General features: G+C 48.0%; 1 protein-coding gene across 1 annotated transcript in view; it reads left to right on the top strand.

Annotated features, from left to right (window-relative positions):
- The first annotated feature begins 5,792 nt into the window (after window positions 1–5,792).
- The window catches only part of INTS3 (integrator complex subunit 3), a 144,176-nt gene continuing 127,767 nt past the window's right edge, over window positions 5,793–22,201 (top strand). Inside the window, 1 exon segment of the mRNA XM_077463837.1 lies at window positions 5,793–7,005. Coding sequence (XP_077319963.1) covers window positions 6,937–7,005 — 69 coding nt within the window. The 5' untranslated portion in view covers window positions 5,793–6,936.

The following is a 22,201-nucleotide window of genomic DNA, read 5'->3' as shown; positions in this document are numbered from 1 at the left end:
CCAAATCAGAAGGCTTCGAGGGCAACATCAGAGAGCTCTGCAGTCCACATCAGAGTGCTTCAAGGGCCACATCAGAGGACTCCGAGGGCCACATCAGAGGACTCCGAGGGCCACATCAGAGAGCACATACTGGCCTGCTGAGTGGATGGACAGAGCAGTGAAGCCTAGGAGGAGGTCACATGGAGTTAATGATCTTTTGCCCCGCCTCCACATACCTGCCTGCTGATTGGCCGCACCGCACCCAGGGAGGAGGTCACCCGATCCCTCATACCTGGAAGTACCAGGAGATGTGGGGACTGCAGTGAAGATGGCGTTGGGGGTGGGGTGGGGGTAGTTTATGAGAAGAACCTGTGACTTTGCCAGAAGGGGCCCCCCGCCGTCTCCAATCATAGCGGGCCTGACGGGATTCATATAATCCTCCCCAATCTCTGTATAAAAACTCCTCCCCCCCCCACACTGCATTGTGGGTAGGACACGCCCATGGCCGGCCCGGTGGGACCCCGGGGGAGGGGACATATCGGCCTCCTGATTGTGGACATGTACAGAACGAAAAAAAACATTTAGTTTTGGTTTCTTATTTAAACAATTCATTTTCCAGTTAGAATTTATTATATTTGAAATTTTTATTTCAGGAGACAGTTATATTCTTTCTATTGTATTCTATTCTCTAATTTTCTATTCAAATCCTTTTCAATCCTATTCAAATGTATTCTATTCGATATTCAAATTTTGGAAGATGGGTATATTCCTTCTATTTTATTGCTTTTTTTTATTCTATTATCTTTTTGTATTCTATTCGAAATTTTAGAAGACGGTTATATTCTTTCTATTTTATTCTAATTTTATTCTATTGTTTTTCTCTATTCTCTTTGAATTTCTGACGGTTATATTCTTTCTATTTGACTCTATTTTGTTTTTGTTTTTCTCTTATTTTCCATTATTTTCTATTGTTTCTATTCTATTCCCTTATTTTCTATTATATTTTATTCTATTCTTTTATATTTTATCCTGTTCGATTTTACTCTATTCTAGTCTTTTGTCTATTATATTCCCTTACTTTATATTATATTTATATTCTATTATTTTATTTTCTATTCTATCCTGTTCAGTTTCACTCTATTCTAGTCTTTTTTTCTTTTCTATTCCATTCCCTTATTTTCTATTATATTTATATTATATTCTTTTATTTTCTATTCTGTCCTGTTCAATTTCACTCTAGTCTAGTCTTTTTTTTCTATTCTATTCCATTATTTTCTATTATATTTTATTCTATTCTTTTATTTTCTATTATATTTTATTCCATTCTTTTATTTTCTATGCTACCTGTTCAATTTCACTCTATTCTAGTCTTTTTTTCTATTCTATTCCCTTATTTTCTATTATATTTTATTCTATTCTTTTATTTTCTATTATATTTTATTCTATTCTTTTATTTTCTATTATATTTTATTCAATTCTTTTATTTTTTATTCTATCCTGTTCAATTTCACTCTATTCTAGTCTTTTTTTCTATTCTATTCCCTTATTTTCTATTATATTTTATTCTATTCTTTTATTTTCGATGCTACCCTGTTCAGTTTCACTCCATTCTAATCTTTTTTTTTCTATTCTGTTCCCTTATTTCTATTATATTTTATTCTATTCTTTTATTTTCTATTCTATCCTGTTCAATTTCACTCTATTCCAGTCATTTTTTTTCTATTCTATTCCCTTATATTCTATTATATTTTATTCTATTCTTTTATTTCTTATTATATCCTGTTCAGTTTTTCTCTATTCTCGTCTTTTTTTCTATTCTATTCCCTTATTTTCTATTATATTTTATTCTATTCTTTTATTTTCTATTATATTTTATTCTATTCTTTTATTTTCTATGCTACCCTGTTCAGTTTCACTCCATTCTAATCTTGTTTTTCTATTCTGTTCCCTTATTTCTATTATATTTATATTGTATTTTTTTATTTTCTATTCTATCCTGTTCAGTTGCACTCTATTCTAGTTTTTTTTTTCTATTCTATTCCCTTATTTTCTATTATATTTTATTCTTTTATTTTCTATTAAATGTTATTCTATTCTTTTATTTTCTATTCTATCCTGTTCAGTTGCACTCTATTCTAGTCTTTTTTTCTATTCTATTCCTTTATTTTCTATTATATTTTATTCTTTTATTTTCTATTAAATTGTATTCTATTCTTTTATTTTCTATTATATTCTATCCTGTTCAGTTGCACTCTATTCTAGTCTTTTTTCTATTCTATTCCCTTATTTTCTATTATATTTTATTCTATTCTTTTATTTTCTATTATATTTTATTATATTATTTTATATTATATGCTAGCCTGTTCAATTTCACTCTATTCTAGTCTTTTTTTTCTATTCTGTTGCCTTATTTCTATTATATTTTATTCTATTCTTTTATTTTATATGCTGCCCTGTTCAATTTCACTCTATTCTAGTCTTTTTTTTCTATTCTGTTGCCTTATTTCTATTATATTTTATTCTATTCTTTTATTTTCTATTCTTTTATTTTATATGCTGCCCTGTTCAATTTCACTCTATTCTAGTCTTTTTTTTTCTATTCTGTTGCCTTATTTCTATTATATTTTATTCTATTCTTTTATTTTCTATTATATTTTATTCTATTCTTTTATTTTATATGCTGCCCTGTTCAATTTCACTCTATTCTAGTCTTTTTTTTTCTATTCTGTTGCCTTATTTCTATTATATTTTATTCTATTCTTTTATTTTCTATTATATTTTATTCTATTCTTTTATTTTATATGCTGCCCTGTTCAATTTCACTCTATTCTAGTCTTTTTTTTTCTATTCTGTTGCCTTATTTCTATTATATTTTATTCTATTCTTTTATTTTCTATTATATTTTATTCTATTCTTTTATTTTATATGCTGCCCTGTTCAATTTCACTCTATTCTAGTCTTTTTTTTCTATTCTGTTGCCTTATTTCTATTATATTTTATTCTATTCTTTTATTTTCTATTATATTTTATTCTATTCTTTTATTTTATATGCTGCCCTGTTCAATTTCACTCTATTCTAGTCTTTTTTTTTCTATTCTGTTGCCTTATTTCTATTATATTTTATTCTATTCTTTTATTTTCTATTATATTTTATTCTATTCTTTTATTTTATATGCTGCCCTGTTCAATTTCACTCTATTCTAGTCTTTTTTTTTTCTATTCTGTTGCCTTATTTCTATTATATTTTATTCTATTCTTTTATTTTCTATTATATTTTATTCTATTCTTTTATTTTATATGCTGCCCTGTTCAATTTCACTCTATTCTAGTCTTTTTTTTTCTATTCTGTTGCCTTATTTCTATTATATTTTATTCTATTCTTTTATTTTCTATTATATTTTATTCTATTATTTTATTTTATATGCTGCCCTGTTCAATTTCACTCTATTCTAGTCTTTTTTCTATTCCCTTATTTTCTATTTTATTTTATTATTTTATTTTCTATTCTATCCTGTTCAATTTCACTCGATTCTAGTCTTTTTTTCTATTCTATTCCCTTATTTTCTATTATATTTTATTCTATTCTTTTATTTTCTATTATATTTTATTCTATTCTTTTATTTTATATGCTGCCCTGTTCAATTTCACTCTATTCTAGTCTTTTTTTTCTATTCTGTTGCCTTATTTCTATTATATTTTATTCTATTCTTTTATTTTCTATTATATTTTATTCTATTCTTTTATTTTCTATTATATTTTATTCTATTCTTTTATTTTATATGCTGCCCTGTTCAATTTCACTCTATTCTAGTCTTTTTTCTATTCCCTTATTTTCTATTTTATTTTATTCTTTTATTTTCTATTCTATCCTGTTCAGCTTTACTCTATTTTTCCTATTCCTTTTTTCTCTATTCTTGTTTTTTTTTTGCTTTCGTATCGAATTTGAATTTGCGTTTCGTTATTTCGGCTTCGCTTTAAATGCGCTCGTATTGTAGTTCGGAATAAATCCGCATTTCCAAATAACGAAAAAAAAAAAAAACGTGTCTGAATTTTTTAATTTTTCGGAAAAGAAATGAAGCGCGCGGGTCTACCCAACGGTGCGATCTCGCTATCGGACAGCGTCTGTGTCTGATCGAGAACAATGGAGTCTCTGCAGCCCTTTAACCTCTAGCATACGATCTGACGGTTCTTGGTCGTGCGCGCGCGCGCGCGCACCACGGGCGGCCCCGCTGTGATTGGACACAGTGGGAGCCAATCAGCAGGTCCGGCGCGGCAGGGCGGTCCCGCTCATGCGCCAGATCAGGAACCCAGTACACGATCTGACAGTTCTGGGTCGTGCGGGCGCGTGCGCATGCGCCATCGGACGACCCGCCCCTCCCCCCGCTGTGATTGGACACAGTGAGAGCCAATCAGCAGGTGGACCGCCCCTTCGTTCAGCAGAGAGGCAGAACGGCGTATAAACAAGGCAGGTCACCGTTCTGTCAGAGAGGGGGGGGGGGAGATGGAGATCTTGTGTTCCTGCCAAGGACCGCGGATATTTACATTCCCCACCCCCACCCCAGGCAAAACACCCTGCCCCCCCCCCCCCATTACTAATTTATAGGGAACACATTTAACCCTTTGATCGCCCTCCCCCCCTGATGTTAACCCCTTCCCAGCCATTAGTGTCATTAGTACAGTGACAGTGCATTTTTTTTGTGTCAGTTCCGATTTGTCCGCTGAAATGTCGCAGTTCCCGCTGATCGCCACCATTACTAATAAAAAAAATAAAAAATAAATCGATCCCGTAGCTTGTAGACTTGATAACTTTTGCGAAAACCGATCAATATATTGGGATTTTGATTTCTTTACATTTATTTAACGTAGATTATCACTTTAAAAAAATAAAAATAAAATTGTCGGTCTTTTTTTTTTGTTTATAGCGCAAAAAATAAAAACCCGCAGAGGCGATCGAATACCGCCAAAAGAAATCTCCGTTTGCGGGGGGGAATAAAAAGGACGTGGGTTTTCGTCTGCGTACAACGTCGCACGACCGCGCAATGGTCAGCTAAAGCGCCGCCGCGCCGCATCGCAATAAAATAAATTTAAAAAAAATGGAATATAAAATTCCGGGGCTGAAGCGGTTAAACGCCCACACTGCAGAGACACTGATCAGTTGCTATAGGTAACAGGAAAAGGAGGAGGGGGGAGGGGGTTGCTATTAGCAAAACACAGCACACTCTCATCATGCTGCCCTGACTTCCGGCGCCCACCGATGAGGTCACCCCCCTTCTCCTTGCCCTCCACAAACATGGCGGCGCCGGTGTTCTGCCTAATACAGTCCGGCCATCATTTGCTGTCCGCTCCGTACTGCGCATGCGCAGTACGGAGCAGCCGAAGCTTCGGAAAAAGTCCGAAGTTGAACGGCGCCTGCGCCGTGAGTGGAGGCGTAGCCCCACTATCCAAGCGGACATAGGGTTAAGAATTTTAGAGGGCCCCTCGCGGGCGAGCTTCGCTCGCCACGCTTCGGGCTCGGCCTCGCTCCGCTCGGCTCTTTTTTATTCTAACTCTATGTCCACTTGGATAGTGGGGATAGAACCTGGACTCACGGCGCAGGCGCCGTTCGTCCTCGGCAATTTTCGGAATCTGTGTTCCTGTGTACTGCGCATGCGCAGTACGCAGGGGACAGCTTCTGATGGGGGACTGTATTTTACAAGACACCGGCGCTGCCACCTGACTTCCTCCGCTCGCCCGCTATTGGTTACGTCCCGCCGGAGGGCGGGGCGCGCGGGTGTCGGTCCCGCTCTGGGATTGGATGGCGGCTGGCGCCGGGGGCGGGTCCTTCCGGCCGGTGGTTGTGAGCTGTGGATGGTTTTTCCTGTGTGTGCTTAGGAGAGGGCCGGGGCGCCGCGGAACTTAGCGCCTCAGTACCCTGACAGGGGCCCCTCCCCCACCTCACACAGGGCCCCTGAACCCCCCAGTCCACGGCCTGGGCCGCATAGGACCCTCAAAGACAGCAAGGGGCCCCCTTTATCCCATAAAACCCCCTTGTAGCCAGCCAGGGGCCCCCTTTATCCCATAGGACCCCCTTGTTACCCATTAGGGCCCTCAGAGACAGCCAGGGGCCCCTTTTATCCCATAGGACCCCCTTGTAGCCAGCCAGGGGCCCCCTTTATCCCATAAGACCCCTTGTTACCCTTTAGGGCACTCAGAGACAGCCAGGGCCCCCTTTATACCCTCTAAGGCGCTTGTAGCCAGGGGCCCCCTCTATTTGTGGGGTCCCTAATAGCCAGACAGGGGCCCCTCCTTACATATAGCCCAGCAGGGGCCCCTTTATTTCATAAAAACCCCCAGGGGCCCCATTATTTCCTTAACAAATAACCCCCCAGGGGCCCCTCTAAGGTAGGAACTAGGTAGTTAGGTGCCCCCTTTTTCATTGTGGGATCCCCAATATTCAGCCAGGGGCCCCCTCCTTGCACCTAGGCCTTTATCAGATAGCTAAGGGGCCCCTGAGGCCCCTTTTTTTTATATAGACAGCCAGGGGCCCTTGGAGCCACATAGGTTTCCGCAGTACACAGTCAGGGGCCCCCCTTATTTTTTTTTCAGTAGTGTCCCAGCCTCAGGGCCCTCCTTATATTTCTCAGGGCAGCTTATTAAAGGGCCCCGGGGCCCCTTGATCCTTTATTCTCCCCCCCTCCCTTCCCAGAGCCCCAAATATACATCTCAGGGCCCCGTATATCCTACAAACCCCCCCCCATATACCTAGCTGTGGAGGGCCACCTCGTTTTCTAGAACCCCCCCCCCCCCCAATTTTTGTTTAGATGTCCCTGAAATCTCAGCCACTCCCAACGCCCAATCGGGATCTTGATTTATAAGAAGCCCCGCCCCCCGGATATATATAGAGACAGGCCTATCGTATATGACAGTCCCCGCCCCCCACAGGGTGTGAACACGGAACGGTGACCCCACCCACCCGACATGGAGCAGAAGGGGAAGGTCAAGTTGTTCGTCTCCACCAGCCTGGACGCCAAGGATGAGCTGGAAGAGGTAAGTGACCGCGGGGGGAGAGGGGGGCACAGAATTCGGGGTCTGGAAAGAGAACCGGTCATGGGAGGATGAGGTTGGGCCCCCCCCCCCCCCCAGGGCCTGCAACATGTCAGCTTTGCAATCCGCCTTATTCCTGCCTCAAACTGCTTCTCGGGGGAGGGACTTGTCAGATGTCGTTGTCGGGGGGGGAGTTGACTGTTTTAGGTGCCACCCCCTGGTGGGCGGGGCTGAGCTCTGGCTTCATGGTGTGTACGGTGTTGCTGGTGTGACCTGTTTAATGCGGCTTGTCAGCACTGGTGAGGAAATTCTGCATTTGGGATTGGTGCATACATTGTACGGGCAGACGTGTAGGGGGTCCCCCCTTCCCAATGAAGGGGTGCAGGAGTTTCCGATAAAGGGGGCTGACCTCTGCCCTCCCCCTTCAGTCTTGGACAGATGTACTGGCTCCTCCCTCCGCCCCTCCCCTTCAGTCTTGCACAGGTGTACCCGCTCCTCCCTCCGCCCCTCCCCTTCAGTCTTGCACAGGTGTACCGGCTCCTCCCTCCGTCCCTCCCCTTCAGTCTTGCACAGGTGTACCGGCTCCTCCCTCCGCCCCTCCCCTTCAGTCTTGCACAGGTGTACTGGCTCCTCCCTCCGTCCCTCCCCTTCAGTCTTGCACAGGTGTACCGGCTCCTCCCTCCCCTTCAGTCTTGCACAGGTATACCGGCTCGTGTGGCGATCGGGAAAGAGGTGTGTCCCTCGGGGCACAGCCCTTCCCTGATCAAGGTAAAGAGCCAATGAAAATGTCTCTTTACCATGTGACCGGCTGCGTCCAATCACAGCTGGTCACAAATATCAACAAACCGCGGTAAGTGCCTGTTACCAGGTTCTCCTCCTCCTCCTCACACACTGATCCGCAATTGGCCTGTTAACCCGAAAATGAGACCTAGTGTGATTGTCGGTGATGGCTGCAATATAAGCCCTGCCCCCCCAAATAAGCCCCACCCCGTTTCCCCTGAAAATAGGACCTACAAGGACTTTAAGGCTTATTTGGGGGGGTAGGGCTTATATTGCAGCCATCAATGACAATCACGCTAGGTCTTATTTTCGGGGAAACGGGTAGCTACTGCTTACAGTGTAAAACACAGAGTGCCCAGTAATAAAGAGGGCCCGTCTGCGGGCCCGGGCCCATCAGAGGGTAAGTCTGGGGCACAACAGAGGGCCCGTCTGTGGGTGTGTCAGAGGGCCTGTCTGCGGGCCCATCAGAGAGCTTGTCTGGGGCGCATTGGAGGGCCTGTCTGTGGGTGTGTCAGAGGGCCTGTCTGCGGGCCCATCGGAGGGCTTGTCTGCGGGCCCATCGGAGGGCTTGTCTGCGGGCCCATCGGAGGGCTTGTCTGCGGCGCATTGGAGGGCTTGTCTGCGGCGCATCGGAGAGCCTGTCTGCGGGCCTGTCTGCGGGCCTGTCTGCGGGCCCGTCGGAGGGCCCGTTGGAGGGCCTGTCTGCGGGCCCGTCGGAGGGCTTGTCTGGGGAGCATCAGAGGGCCTGTCTGCGGGCCCGTCGGAGGGGCCCGTCCGCGGGCGCGTCGGAGGGCCCCGTCTCTGAGTTCGTCTCACAGTGGGTAATTCCACTGTCCTGGTGCTCCATGGCCTTCAAAAGTGTGTCAGGAAATGAGATGTGTAATTTATGTTCCCAGAACGCCTGTCGGTGCTCCCTGCATGTGGCCAGACTGTGTAAAAGTCCCCCCCGGCCAGTTCACACCACACGCAGTCCAGTGCGTTTTTTGATTCGGAAAAAAAAAACACGCATGGAAAGTAGGTTATATGGTTTTCAATGGCGTAGTTCACACCATTGCTTGCAGTTTCAGGGAAAAAAGAAAAGTAGAACATGTTGCGTTTTTCTTGCACTGGAATGCTGTAAAATGCACCGGAACACCCCTGTCCTCATTGAAGGTTAAGAAAAAAAGAGGTGGGAAAACGCACTGGGCTGCATCAAAAAACGCACCGGAATGCATAAAAAAAAACGCATGCAGAAAAGCATCTGGACCGCATCCGGAAGACCACATTTCTATGGTTTGAAGCGACCCTATGTGGTATCGCCGTACTTGGGAGGAGGAGGAGGAGGAGGAGGAGGAGGGTGTTTTGGGGTGTAATTGGACGTATGCTCTGTGTGAGAAATAACCTGATGTGACGGTTTTTTTTTTTTTTTTTTTTTTTTCTCCAGAATTGTTGGAAAAAAATTACAACTTTAACCACTTAAAGCGGGGGTCAACCGGGACTCCGCGTTTTTTTTTTTTTTTTTAAAAGCCAGCAGCTACAAATACTGCAGCTGCTGACTTTTAAATAGTGACACTTACCCGTCCAGCGCGCCCGCGATGTCGGCACCCAAAGCCGATCGCTCGCTCGTCTGTCGGGTCCTGCCGCCGCCACCTTGGGTATGGGAATCAGGAAATGGAGCCTTTCGGCTTCATTTCCCGGTTCCCTACTGCGCATGCGCGAGCCGCGCGGCGCAATCCGGGCGGTCCCCGCTGCCTCTGGGAGCTGTGTGTTTCCCAGCAGGCAGCGGGGCACTTGCTGAAGGGGGCGGGCGCTTGCGGAAAGGGGCGTAACGTACGCCCCTTTCCGCAGAGAGCTAGCCCGGAAGTGGGTGCAGTTACCTGGATTATCCAGGTAACTGCACCCCCCTCCCCCCTGAAAGGTGCCGATTGTGGCGCCGGAGGTGGGGGGGGATTCCGATGAGCGGAAGGTCCATTTTAGGGTGGACCTCCGCTTTAAGGACCGAGGCTCTTTTTTTTTTTTTTTTTTTTTTTTTTTTTAGATTTGTTGTTTAAAAGTTAAAAAATTTAGAAACCATTTTTTTTTTTTTTGCTAGAAAATGACTTAGAACCCCCCAAACGTTATATTTTATATTATTTTATATTATATATTATTTTTTTTTTTTCTAACACCCTTGAGAATAAAATAGCGGAGGTTGCAATACTTTCTGTCACTCCAAATTTGCACAGCGATCTTACAGCGGGCGACCCGAAAGTGGTTAAAAAAAAAAAAAAACTCTCCATGCCTGTTACTAAATACATTGGACTGTCTACTTTCCAAAAAGGGGGGGTTTTTTTTTTTTGGGGGGGGGGGGGTATTTGTACTGTCCTGACATTTCAGGGCCTCAGGAAATGAGATCGGCTGTCGGTACATCACGGTTGTTCGATTTTCAGTGATTGGCACCATAGCTCCAACCCCCCCCCCCACTCATCACAAAAAATAGAAACCCAGTGGTGATTAAATCCCACCAAAAGAAAGTTCTTTTTGTGTGGGGAAAAAAATTATAAAAAAGTTTGTGTACAGCTTTACATGAGTAATTGTCATCCAAAGTGTGAAAGCTGAAGATTTTGGTCTGGGCAGGAAGGGGATGAAAGTGCCCAGAATTGAAGGGGTTAATAGCCATGGGGGTGGGATGATGACTCTGTATTAATGGAAGGGGGAGGGGGGGGGCAGACTGTACAGTATCTCACAAAAGTAAGTACACCCCTTGGTGACTTTTCTTCTCTCTTTTCATGTGACAACACTGAAGAAATGACACTTGTCTACAATGTAAAGTAGTGAGTGTACAGCTTGTATAACAGTGTAAATTTCCTGTCCCCTCAAAATAACTCAACACACAGCCATTAATGTCTAAACCGCTGGCAACAAAAGTCAGTACACCCCTAAGTGAAAATGTCCAGATTGGGCCACAATTAGCCATTTTCCCTCCCCCCGGTGTCATGTGACTCGTTAGTGTTACAAGGTCTCAGGTGTGAATGGGGAGCAGGTGTGTTAAATTTGGTGTTATCGCTCTCACTCTCTCATACTGGTCACCGGAAGTACAACATGGCACCTCATGGCAAAGAACTCTCTGAGGATCTGAAGATAAGAATTGTCGCTCTACATAAAGATGGCCTAGGCTATAAGAAGATTGCCAAGACCCTGAAACTGATCTGCAGCACGGTGGCCAAGACCATACAGCGGTATAACAGGACAGGTTCCCCTCAGAACAGGCCTCGTCATGGTCCACCAAAGAAGTTGAGGTCACGTGATCAGCGTCATATCCAGAGGTTGTCTTTGGGAAATAGACGTATGAGTGCTGCCAGCATTGCTGCAGAGGTTGTAGGGGTGGGGGGGTCAGCCTGTCAGTGCTCAGACCATACGCCGCACACTGCATCAAATTGGTCTGCATGGCTGTCGTCCCAGAAGGAAGTCTCTTCTAAAGATGATGCACAAGAAAGACCACAAACAGTTTTCTGAAGACAAGCAGACTAAGGAGATGGATTACTGGAACCATGTCCTGTGCTCTGATGAGACCAAGATAAAGGTATTTGGTGTCAGATGGTGACAAGCGTGTGTGGGGGCAACCAGGTGAGGAGGACAAAGACAAGTGTGTCTTGTCTACAGTCAGGCATGGTGGTGGGGGTGTCATGGTCTGGGGCTGCATGAGTGCTGCCGGCACTGGGGGGCTACAGATCATTGAGGGGACCATGAATGCCAACATGTACTGTGACATACTGAAGCAGAGCATGATCCCCTCCCTTCAGAGACTGGACCGCAGGGCAGTATTCCAACATGATAACCACCCCAAACACACCTCCAACACCACCACTGCCTTGCTAAAGAAGCTGAGGGTAAAGGTGATGGACTGGCCAAGCATGTCTCCAGACCTAAACCCTATTGATCATCTGTGGGACATCCTCAGAGGGAAGGTGGAGGAGGGGAAGGTCTCCAACATCCACCAGCTCTGTGATGTCATCATGGGGGAGGGGAAGAGGACTCCAGTGGTGACCTGTGAAGCTCTGCTGACCTCCATGCCCAAGAGGGTGAAGGCAGTGCTGGAAAATAACGGCGGCCACACAAAATATTGACACTTTGGGCCCAGTTTGGACATTTTCACTTAGGGGGTGTACTGACTTTTGTTGCCAGCGGTTTAGACATTAATGGCTGTGTGTTGAGTTATTTTGAGGGGACAGGAAATTTACACTGTTATACAAGCTGTACACTCACTACTTTACATTGTAGACAAGTGTCATTTCTTCAGTGTTGTCACATAAGAGAGAAGAAATGTCACCGAGGGGTGTACTTACTTTTGTCACATACTGTATATTAATAGCTATAGGAGGGCTCTCTATTAATGGGTGGGTGACTCTATATAAATGGTCATTGGGGGGACAACTCTGTATTAATGGCTATGGTGGGGGGGGGGTGGACTCTATATTAACCTCTTTGCTTCCCCTATGCACGCGCCCCGCGCACACTGTGATCCCTGAGACTCGGGTGACCACAGATCGGAGTAAGGGGCCGGCCCATTACCGTGTGATCAGCTGTCAGCCAATGACAGCTGATCACATGATGTAAACAAAAGCTCTGTAATCATTTTCTTTTTTTCCTCACTGATAGCGTGAGGAGAAAAAAAAGCCGATCACCGGCTCATCCACAAGGGACATCGGTCCCGAAGAGGAAGAGGCAATTATGCCTCATTTGTGCCACCTGCCATTGCCACCTGACAGTGCCCCCGGGGCGCACACCACCCCCCCTCCCATGAGCATGCCCACACTGGACCACCAGGGATGCCAGCAGACTACCAGGGATGCCCAGCACCAAGTATGCCACCCTAGACCACCAGGGATGCCAGTCAGTGCCCACAATAGATTAATAGATGCCAATCAATGGCCATCACTGATTGGCATGCATTATTCTTTGGCACGGATTGGCATCCATCAGTACAATACGTTACACTACAGTGCCGCGCATCAGTGCCCATCAATGCCACCTCATCGGTGCCCATCAGTGAAGGAAAAAACGTACTTATTTACCAAGTTTTGTAACTGAAACAAAAAAAAGACATATATTTTTCTTCAAAATTTTCGGTCTTTTTTTATTTGTTTTGCAGAAAATAAAAATCACACAAGTGATGAAATGCCACCAAAAGAAATCTCTATTTGTGGGGAAAAAAAATTACAAAAATGTAATTTGGGTACAGTGTTGTGTTGTATGACCGCGTAATTGTCAGTCAAATTGCGTCAGCGCTGAAAGCTGAAAATTGGTCTGGATAGGAGGGGGGGTTTAAGTGCCCAGTAGGCAAGTGGTTAATAGCCATGGGGGGGCTCTGTATTAATAGCCATGGGGGGAGGGTAACAACTACTCTATATTAATAGCCATGGGGTGTGGAACGCTATATTACTGGCCATTGGTAGGGACTCTAATGGACATATGGGGGAGGGGGGGGAACGACTAGTATGGACCCCAACTCAGGAGAGTAGTGGACCCATCAAGGCAGTCGATCCCAACTCAGGAATGTAATAGATGAGCAGAGGATAGGACCAGGCAGCCAACTTGTGGACCCCCAACTCAGGAGCATATGGGATGAATATCTGGCCAGACCAGGTAGAAGGACTTTGGATGGTAGCTCAGAGGTGTACGGGATGAATATCGGGTCAGACCAGGTAGAAGGACTTTGGATGGTAGCTCAGAGGTGTACGGGATGAATATCGGGTCAGACCAGGTAGAAGGACTTTGGATGGTAGCTCAGAGGTGTACGGGATGGATATCGGGTCAGACCAGGTAGAAGGACTTTGGATGGTAGCTCAGAGGTGTACGGGATGGATATCGGGTCAGACCAGGTAGAAGGACTTTGGATGGTAGCTCAGAGGTGTACGGGATGGATATCGGGTCAGACCAGGTAGAAGGACTTTGGATGGTAGCTCAGAGGTGTACAGGATGGATATCGGGTCAGACCAGGTAGAAGGACTTTGGATGGTAGCTCAGAGGTGTTCGGGATGAATATCGGGTCAGACCAGGTAGGACTTTGGATGGTAGCTCAGAGGTGTACGGGATGAATATCGGGTCAGACCAAGTAGAAGGACTTTGGATGGAGCTCAGAGGTGTACGGGATGAATATCGGGTCAGACCAAGTAGAAGGACTTTGGATGGAGCTCAGAGGTGTACGGGATGAATATCGGGTCAGACCAAGTAGAAGGACTTTGGATGGTAGCTCAGAGGTGTACGGGATGAATATCGGGTCAGACCAGGTAGGACTTTGGATGGTAGCTCAGAGGTGTACGGGATGAATATCGGGTCAGACCAAGTAGAAGGACTTTGGATGGTAGCTCAGAGGTATACGGGATGGATATCAGGTCAGACCAAGTAGAAGGACTTTGGATGGTAGCTCAGAGGTGTACGGGATGGATATCGGGTCAGACCAGGTAGAAGAACGTTGGATGGTAGATCAGAGGTGTACGGGATGAATATCGGGTCAGACCAGGTAGAAGAACGTTGGATGGTAGATCAGAGGTGTACGGGATGGATATCGGGTCAGACCAGGCAGAAGGACTTTGGATGGTAGCTCAGAGGTGTACGGGATGAATATCGGGTCAGACCAGGTAGAAGAACGTTGGATGGTAGCTCAGAGGTGTACGGGATGGATATCGGGTCAGACCAAGTAGGACTTTGGATGGTAGCTCAGAGGTGTACGGGATGAATATCGGGTCAGACCAAGTAGAAGGACTTTGGATGGTAGCTCAGAGGTGTACGGGATGGATATCGGGTCAGACCAGGCAGAAGGACTTTGGATGGTAGCTCAGAGGTGTACGGGATGAATATCGGGTCAGACCAGGTAGAAGAACGTTGGATGGTAGCTCAGAGGTGTACGGGATGGATATCGGGTCAGACCAAGTAGGACTTTGGATGGTAGCTCAGAGGTGTACGGGATGAATATCGGGTCAGACCAAGTAGAAGGACTTTGGATGGTAGCTCAGAGGTGTACGGGATGGATATCGGGTCAGACCAGGCAGAAGGACTTTGGATGGTAGCTCAGAGGTGTACGGGATGGATATCGGGTCAGACCAGGTAGAAGGACTTTGGATTGTAGCTCAGAGGTGTACGGGATGGATATCGGGTCAGACCAGGTAGAAGGACTTTGGATGGTAGCTCAGAGGTGTACGGGATGAATATCGGGTCAGACCAAGTAGAAGGACTTTGGATGGAGCTCAGAGGTGTACGGGATGAATATCGGGTCAGACCAGGTAGAAGAACTTTGGATGGTAGCTCAGAGGTGTTCGGGATGGATATCTGGTCAGACCAAATAGAAGGACTTTGGATGGAGCTCAGAGGTGTACAGGATGGATATCGGGTCAGACCAAGTAGAAGGACTTTGGATGGTAGCTCAGAGGTGTACAGGATGGATATCGGGTCAGACCAAGTAGAAGGACTTTGGATGGTAGCTCAGAGGTGTACGGGATGAATATCGGGTCAGACCAAGAAGGACTTTGGATGGAGCTCAGAGGTGTACGGGATGGATATCGAGTCAGACCAGGTAGAAGGACTTTGGATGGTAGCTCAGAGGTATACGGGATGAATATCGGGTCAGACCAGGTAGAAGGACTTTGGATGGAGCTCAGAGGTGTACGGGATGGATATCGAGTCAGACCAAGTAGAAGGACTTTGGATGGAGCTCAGAGGTGTTCGGGATGAATATCGGGTCAGACCAAGTAGAAGGACTTTGGATGGAGCTCAGAGGTGTACGGGATGGATATCGGGTCAGACCAAGTAGAAGGACTTTGGATGGAGCTCAGAGGTGTACAGGATGAATATCGGGTCAGACCAAGTAGAAGGACTTTGGATGGAGCTCAGAGGTGTACGGGATGGATATCGAGTCAGACCAGGTAGAAGGACTTTGGATGGTAGCTCAGAGGTATACGGGATGAATATCGGGTCAGACCAGGTAGAAGGACTTTGGATGGAGCTCAGAGGTGTACGGGATGGATATCGAGTCAGACCAAGTAGAAGGACTTTGGATGGTAGCTCAGAGGTGTTCGGGATGAATATCGGGTCAGACCAAGTAGAAGGACTTTGGATGGAGCTCAGAGGTGTACGGGATGGATATCGGGTCAGACCAAGTAGAAGGACTTTGGATGGAGCTCAGAGGTGTACAGGATGAATATCGGGTCAGACCAGGTAGAAGGACTTTGGATGGAGCTCAGAGGTGTACGGGATGAATATCGGGTCAGACCAGGCAGAAGGACTTTGGATGGAGCTCAGAGGTGTACGGGATGGATATCGGGTCAGACCAAGTAGAAGGACTTTGGATGGAGCTCAGAGGTGTACGGGATGGATATCGGGTCAGACCACGTAGAAGGACTTTGGATGGTAGCTCAGAGGTGTACGGGATGAATATCGGGTCAGACCAGGTAGAAGGACTTTGGATGGTAGCTCAGAGGTGTACGGGATGAATATCGGGTCAGACCAAGTAGAAGGACTTTGGATGGTAGCTCAGAGGTATACGGGATGAATATCGGGTCAGACCAAGTAGAAGGACTTTGGATGGAGCTCAGAGGTGTACGGGATGGATATCGGGTCAGACCAAGTAGAAGGACGTTGGATGGTAGCTCAGAGGTGTACGGGATGAATATCGGGTCAGACCACGTAGAAGGACTTTGGATGGTAGCTCAGAGGTGTACGGGATGAATATCGGGTCAGACCACGTAGAAGGACTTTGGATGGAGCTCAGAGGTGTACGGGATGGATATCGGGTCAGACCAGGTAGAAGGACTTTGGATGGAGCTCAGAGGTGTACGGGATGAATATCGGGTCAGACCACGTAGAAGGACTTTGGATGGTAGCTCAGAGGTGTACGGGATGGATATCGGGTCAGACCAGGTAGAAGGACTTTGGATGGAGCTCAGAGGTGTACAGGATGAATATCGGGTCAGACCACGTAGAAGGACTTTGGATGGTAGCTCAGAGGTGTACGGGATGGATATCGGGTCAGACCAGGTAGAAGGACTTTGGATGGAGCTCAGAGGTGTATGGGATGGATATCGGGTCAGACCAAGTAGAAGGACTTTGGATGGTAGCTCAGAGGTGTTCGGGATGGATGATGATTTAGATCAACTCGAAGGGCTGCAGCAGCTCAGGAGTGAGACTGGAAGAACAGACAGGACCAGGCAGCGAGACTACAGATACCTGCTGGATGATGAGCAGGCCAGGCAGCAGAACTGCGGACCCCAGCTCAGGAGCGTACTGGATGAACAGTACATGGGACAAGGCAGCTAGACAGCTGACCCCAGCTCAGGAGCCCACTGGATGAATGGCGGACCGAACCAGGCGGCGCAAATGTGGACTCCAGCACAGGGGAGCATGCTGAACAGTGGGCCAGGCAGAGCGGCGGGACTGCAGACCCCACCAGAGCAGACTGCAGAGATGACCAAAATACAGGCCAGAGGTCAGGACAGGCAGCAGATTAGTGAATCCAGAAGATCGAGGGGTGGGGGGGGGGGATATCCATTGGGGATATGGGGAGTATTGTGACTTCTCTTCCTTCATGTGATTGTCCATACGGTGACACCGCAGGCAGCACGGCAGTAACATGTCTTCTCCACGTTTCACTGGCAGTCTGCTGTAAGGTCTCTGATTCGCCTGCCATGGCCGCTGTAAGTGTGTGACTTGATGTTCTCCAGGTGACCCACCACCGCCGCTGTCCCTGCCATACTGACACTAAGCAGCAGCCCGCGTTATTGATGACCGGTATCACAGACACAGATCACTGTCAGAGGGAACACGCGGGTTATGTATGTTTATATGAAGTGTGTCATGTTAGAGAAGACAGGCGTACCTGGATAATGTCTGGGGTTAAAGAAGAACCCCGCATACACTGTATCCTCACTGCTGCTTTACTCTGTTAATGTGTTTCCATGGTCCCTGTGGTGTGTGTAGTGTCAGGGGGGCAGAGAGTCCTGGAGATACAGGAGTGTACCTAAGGCTGCATGCAAGACATGGGGTGTCAGTGATGAACTGGAGTCGCAGGAAGACACAGAATGCTCAATGCTCTGGGGGCACAGAGTCCCTAAACAATGGAATCTCTGGAGGCAGTGGGGTCCCTAGGAGTGCACGGGGGTAACGGGGTCACTGAAGGAACAGGTGTGCTGGGGGTCACTGGAGTGGACAGGGTTCACCAAGTCCTCAGAGGCATATGGGGGGGGGATTGTGTGTTTGGGATAACTGGAGGCATTGGGGGGGGACAGGGGACACAGTCAATAGGGGCACAACAAAAGTGCCGGGATCACTAAGGTGAACAGGGTTCAAAGAGTCACCAGAGGGACATAAGTGCTGGGGTTACTGGAACGTACAGGGGACATGGTCAATAAAGTTTGAGGAATTATGGGGTCACTAGAGTGGACAGGTTTACTGTAGGTAGAGGAGTGCTGGGGTGACTGGATGGAGTGGGGTCCCCAGAGTGTTTAGGGTTCATAGAGTCCCCTGAAGCACTGGGGTCACTGGAGTGGACAGGTATCACTGAGTCACTGGAGACGCTGGGGTCACTGGAGAAGCTGAGGTGACTAGGGTCACTGGAGAGGACAGGTGTGTCCTGGATAACAGCGGCAGATGTCCCGCCTTAGGCGTAGACACATCAGGAATGACTGAAATCACTGGAGTGGACAGGTTTCAGGGAGGCACTGGAGATGCTGGAGTGGCTGAAGATGTTGGGGTGATGGGTCACTGGGGGCACTGGAGTGGACAGGTCTTCCAGGGTAACGGCAGCAGATGTCCCGCCTTAGGCATAGAGACATGTCAGGAATGACTGGGGTCATTGGAGACGCTGGGGTGACTAATGTCACTGGAGACACTGGGGTCGTTGAAGACGCTGGGGTCACTGGAGTAGACAGGTTTCACTGAGGCACTGGAGACGCTGGGGGGACTAGGGTCACTGGAGACACTGGGGTTATGGGTCATTGGAGACGCTGGGGTCATTGAAGACGCTGGGGTCACTGGAGTGGATAGGTTTCACTGAGGCACTGGAGATGCTGGGGTCACTGGAGACATTGGGGTTATGGGTCATTGGAGACGCTGGGGTCATTGAAGACGCTGGGGGTCACTGGAGTGGATAGGTTTCGCTGAGCCACTGGAGACGCTGGGGTGACTAGGGTCACTGGAGACACTGGGGTTATGGGTCATTGGAGACGCTGGGGTCACTGGAGTGGACAGGTCTCACGGAGGCACTGGAGATGCTGGGGTCACTTAAGATGTTGGGGTGATGGGTCACTGGAGTTGACAGGTGTTCCAGGGTAACGGCAGCAGATGTCCCGTCTTAGGTGTGGACATGTCAGGAATGATTGGGGTCATTGGAGACGCTGGGGTCACTTGAGTGGACAGGTCTCACGGAGGCACTGGAGATGCTGGGGTTATGGGTCACTGGAGACGCTTGGGTCAGTGGAGTGAACAGTTGTGTCCTGGGTAACGGCAGCAGATGTCCCGCCTTAGGCGTAGAGACACGTCAGGAATGACTGGGGTCACTGGAGATGCTGGGGTTGCTGGAGACACTGGAGTCACTGGAGTGGACAGGTTTCGTGGAGGCACTGGAGACACTGGGGTGACGGGTCATTGGAGATGCTGGGGTCACTAGAGTGGACAGGTTTCACGAAAGCACTGGAGAAGCTGAGGTGACTAGGGTCACTGGAGACGCTGGGGTCACTGGAGTGGACAGGTTTCACGAAGGCACTGGTGATGCTGGGGTGATGGGTCACTGGAGTCACTGGAGTGGACAGGTGGTCCAGGGTAACGGCAGCAGATGTCCTGCCTTAGGCATAGAGACATGTTAGGAATGACTGGGGTAATTGGAGATAATGGGATGACTAGGGTCACTGGAGACACTGGGGTCTTTGAAGAGGTTGGGGTCACTGGAGTGCACAGGTTTCACTGAGGCACTGGAGATGCTGGGGTCACTGGAGATGCTGGGGTGACTAGGGACACTGGAGACACTGGGGTTATGGGTCATTGGAGACACTGGGGTTATGGGTCATTGGAGACACTGGGGTCACTGGAGTGGACAGGTCTCACGGAGGCACTGGAGATGCTGGGATGATGGGTCACTGGAGACGCTTGGGTCACTGGAGTGAACAGTTGTGTCTTGGGTAACGGCAGCAGATGTCCCGCCTTAGGCGTAGAGACACGTCAGGAATGACTGGGGTCACTGGAGATGCTGGGGTTGCTGGAGACACTGGGGTCACTGGAGTGGACAGGTTTCGTGGAGGCACTGGAGACACTGGGGTGACGGGTCATTGGAGATGCTGGGGTCACTGGAGTGGACAGGTGTCTCCTGAGTAACTGCAGCAGATGTCCCGCATAGAGACATGTTAGGAATGACTGGGGTCACTGGAGTGAACAGGTTTCACGGAGGCACTGGAGATGCTGGGGTTACCAGGGTCACTGGAGATGCTTGGGTCACTGGAGATTCTGGGGTTACTAGGGTCACTGGAGATGCTGGGGTCACTGGAGATGCTGGGGTCACTGGAGATGCTGGGGTCACTGGAGATGCTGGGGTCACTGGAGATGCTGGGGTCACTGGAGATGCTGGGGTCACTGGAGATGCTGGGGTCACTGGAGATTCTGGGGTTACTAGGGTCACTGGAGATGCTGGGGTCACTGGAGATGCTGGGGTCACTGGAGATGCTGGGGTCACTGGAGATGCTGGGGTCACTGGAGATGCTGGGGTCACTGGAGATGCTGGGGTCACTGGAGATGCTGGGGTCACTGGAGATGCTTGGGTCACTGGAGATTCTGGGGTTACTAGGGTCACTGGAGATGCTTGGGTCACTATAGTCGACAGGTGTATCCGGGTAACGGCAGCAGATGTCCCACCTTGGGTGTAGAGACACGTCAGGAATGCTGAGGAGCGCATCGCTTGGCCTTTTTGAATCTGGTATTAGAAGAGCTGTTTCCTGATTAGCCATGGCGCCGGCGCTCCGGAAGAAACCTGGATGTGCCAGTGGCCATGCGCCTGAAATGATTCCTTTTGTATAACAGGCGAAACGGCTTCTTCTTCTTTCTGGAATGTTTCCAATCCGATGAACATTCCCTGCAAACCTCCGACAAACGAGGGGGATTATAGAACTCGTGTGTGTTGGGAATGTGAACGGCTCGGGGCTGTAAATCAATAAATGACGCAAATTCTCTGCAAATCCCCCCCCATCATTTCTACCTTTGTCTTTGCTGGAGTCTCGGTGCGATGGAAGTCCTTTAGGCTGCATTCACACCTGAGCGTTTTTTCCAGCTCATAAAATGCCCCCAACAAGCAACATCCCATTCGTGGCACCTGTTCACACCTGAGCATTTTTTTCACCTGAAGCAAAACACCTGAAAAACGCTCTAAGCTCAAAAAAAGAACATGAGCTTCTTTGGGGCAGATTACAGGCGTTTTTCTGCCTTCTACATGGGTGACCTGAACAAAATCGTGGTAAAAAACTTGGTTACAGGTGTGAATGCAGCCCCAAGGTGATTTCCCCTCCCCCTCATCAACATAATTACATTCTCAAAAAAAAATTATTTTTTCATTACATACCTGATTATAAGACACATTGATGTCATCACTGGGTCTCTGTGCTTCTCATGGCAATGCAGGCAAATAGCTAGTGGGAGGGGCCAGCAGGGGGGCTGTACATACTTTCCTGAAAACATCCCAGCCCCTTCCCTCAGTTGTGATGCAAGCAGTGGGAGAAGTTATGCAAATATCAAAATGCCTTGATGGGTGGGTGTCAGTCTGATGTTCACGGGACTGTCTCGGGGTGTGTATAGACTGAGCTCTGTGATGGACACGGGACTGTCTCGGCGTAGACTGAGCTCTGTGATGGACACGGGACTGTCTCGGTGTGTATAGACTGAGCTCTGTGATGGACACGGGACTGTCTCGGCGTAGACTGAGCTCTGTGATGGACACGGGACTGTCTCGGTGCGTGTATAGACTCGGCTCTGTGATGGACACGGGACTGTCACGGTGCGTGTATAGACTCGGCTCTGTGATGGACACGGGACTGTCGCGGTGCGTGTATAGACTCGGCTCTGTGATGGACACGGGACTGTCTCGGGGTGTGTATAGACTGAGCTCTGTGATGGACACGGGACTGTCTCGGGGTGTGTATAGACTGAGCTCTGTGATGGACACGGGACTGTCTCGGTGCGTGTATAGACTCGGCTCTGTGATGGACACGGGACTGTCTCGGGGTGTGTATAGACTGAGCTCTGTGATGGACACGGGACTGTCTCGGTGCGTGTATAGACTCGGCTCTGTGATGGACACGGGACTGTCGCGGTGCGTGTATAGACTCGGCTCTGTGATGGACACGGGACTGTCTCGGGGTGTGTATAGACTGAGCTCTGTGATGGACACGGGACTGTCTCGGTGCGTGTATAGACTCGGCTCTGTGATGGA

The sequence above is a fragment of the Lithobates pipiens genome, unplaced genomic scaffold, assembly GCF_037356315.1.
Source record: "Lithobates pipiens isolate NorthernLeopardFrog02 unplaced genomic scaffold, aLitPip1_a1.2 Scaffold_30, whole genome shotgun sequence".
In the NCBI taxonomy this organism is placed as follows: Eukaryota; Metazoa; Chordata; class Amphibia; order Anura; family Ranidae; genus Lithobates; species Lithobates pipiens.
The sequence above is the reverse complement of the archived record's forward strand: the minus strand, read 5'-3'. Positions and strand labels throughout refer to the sequence as shown.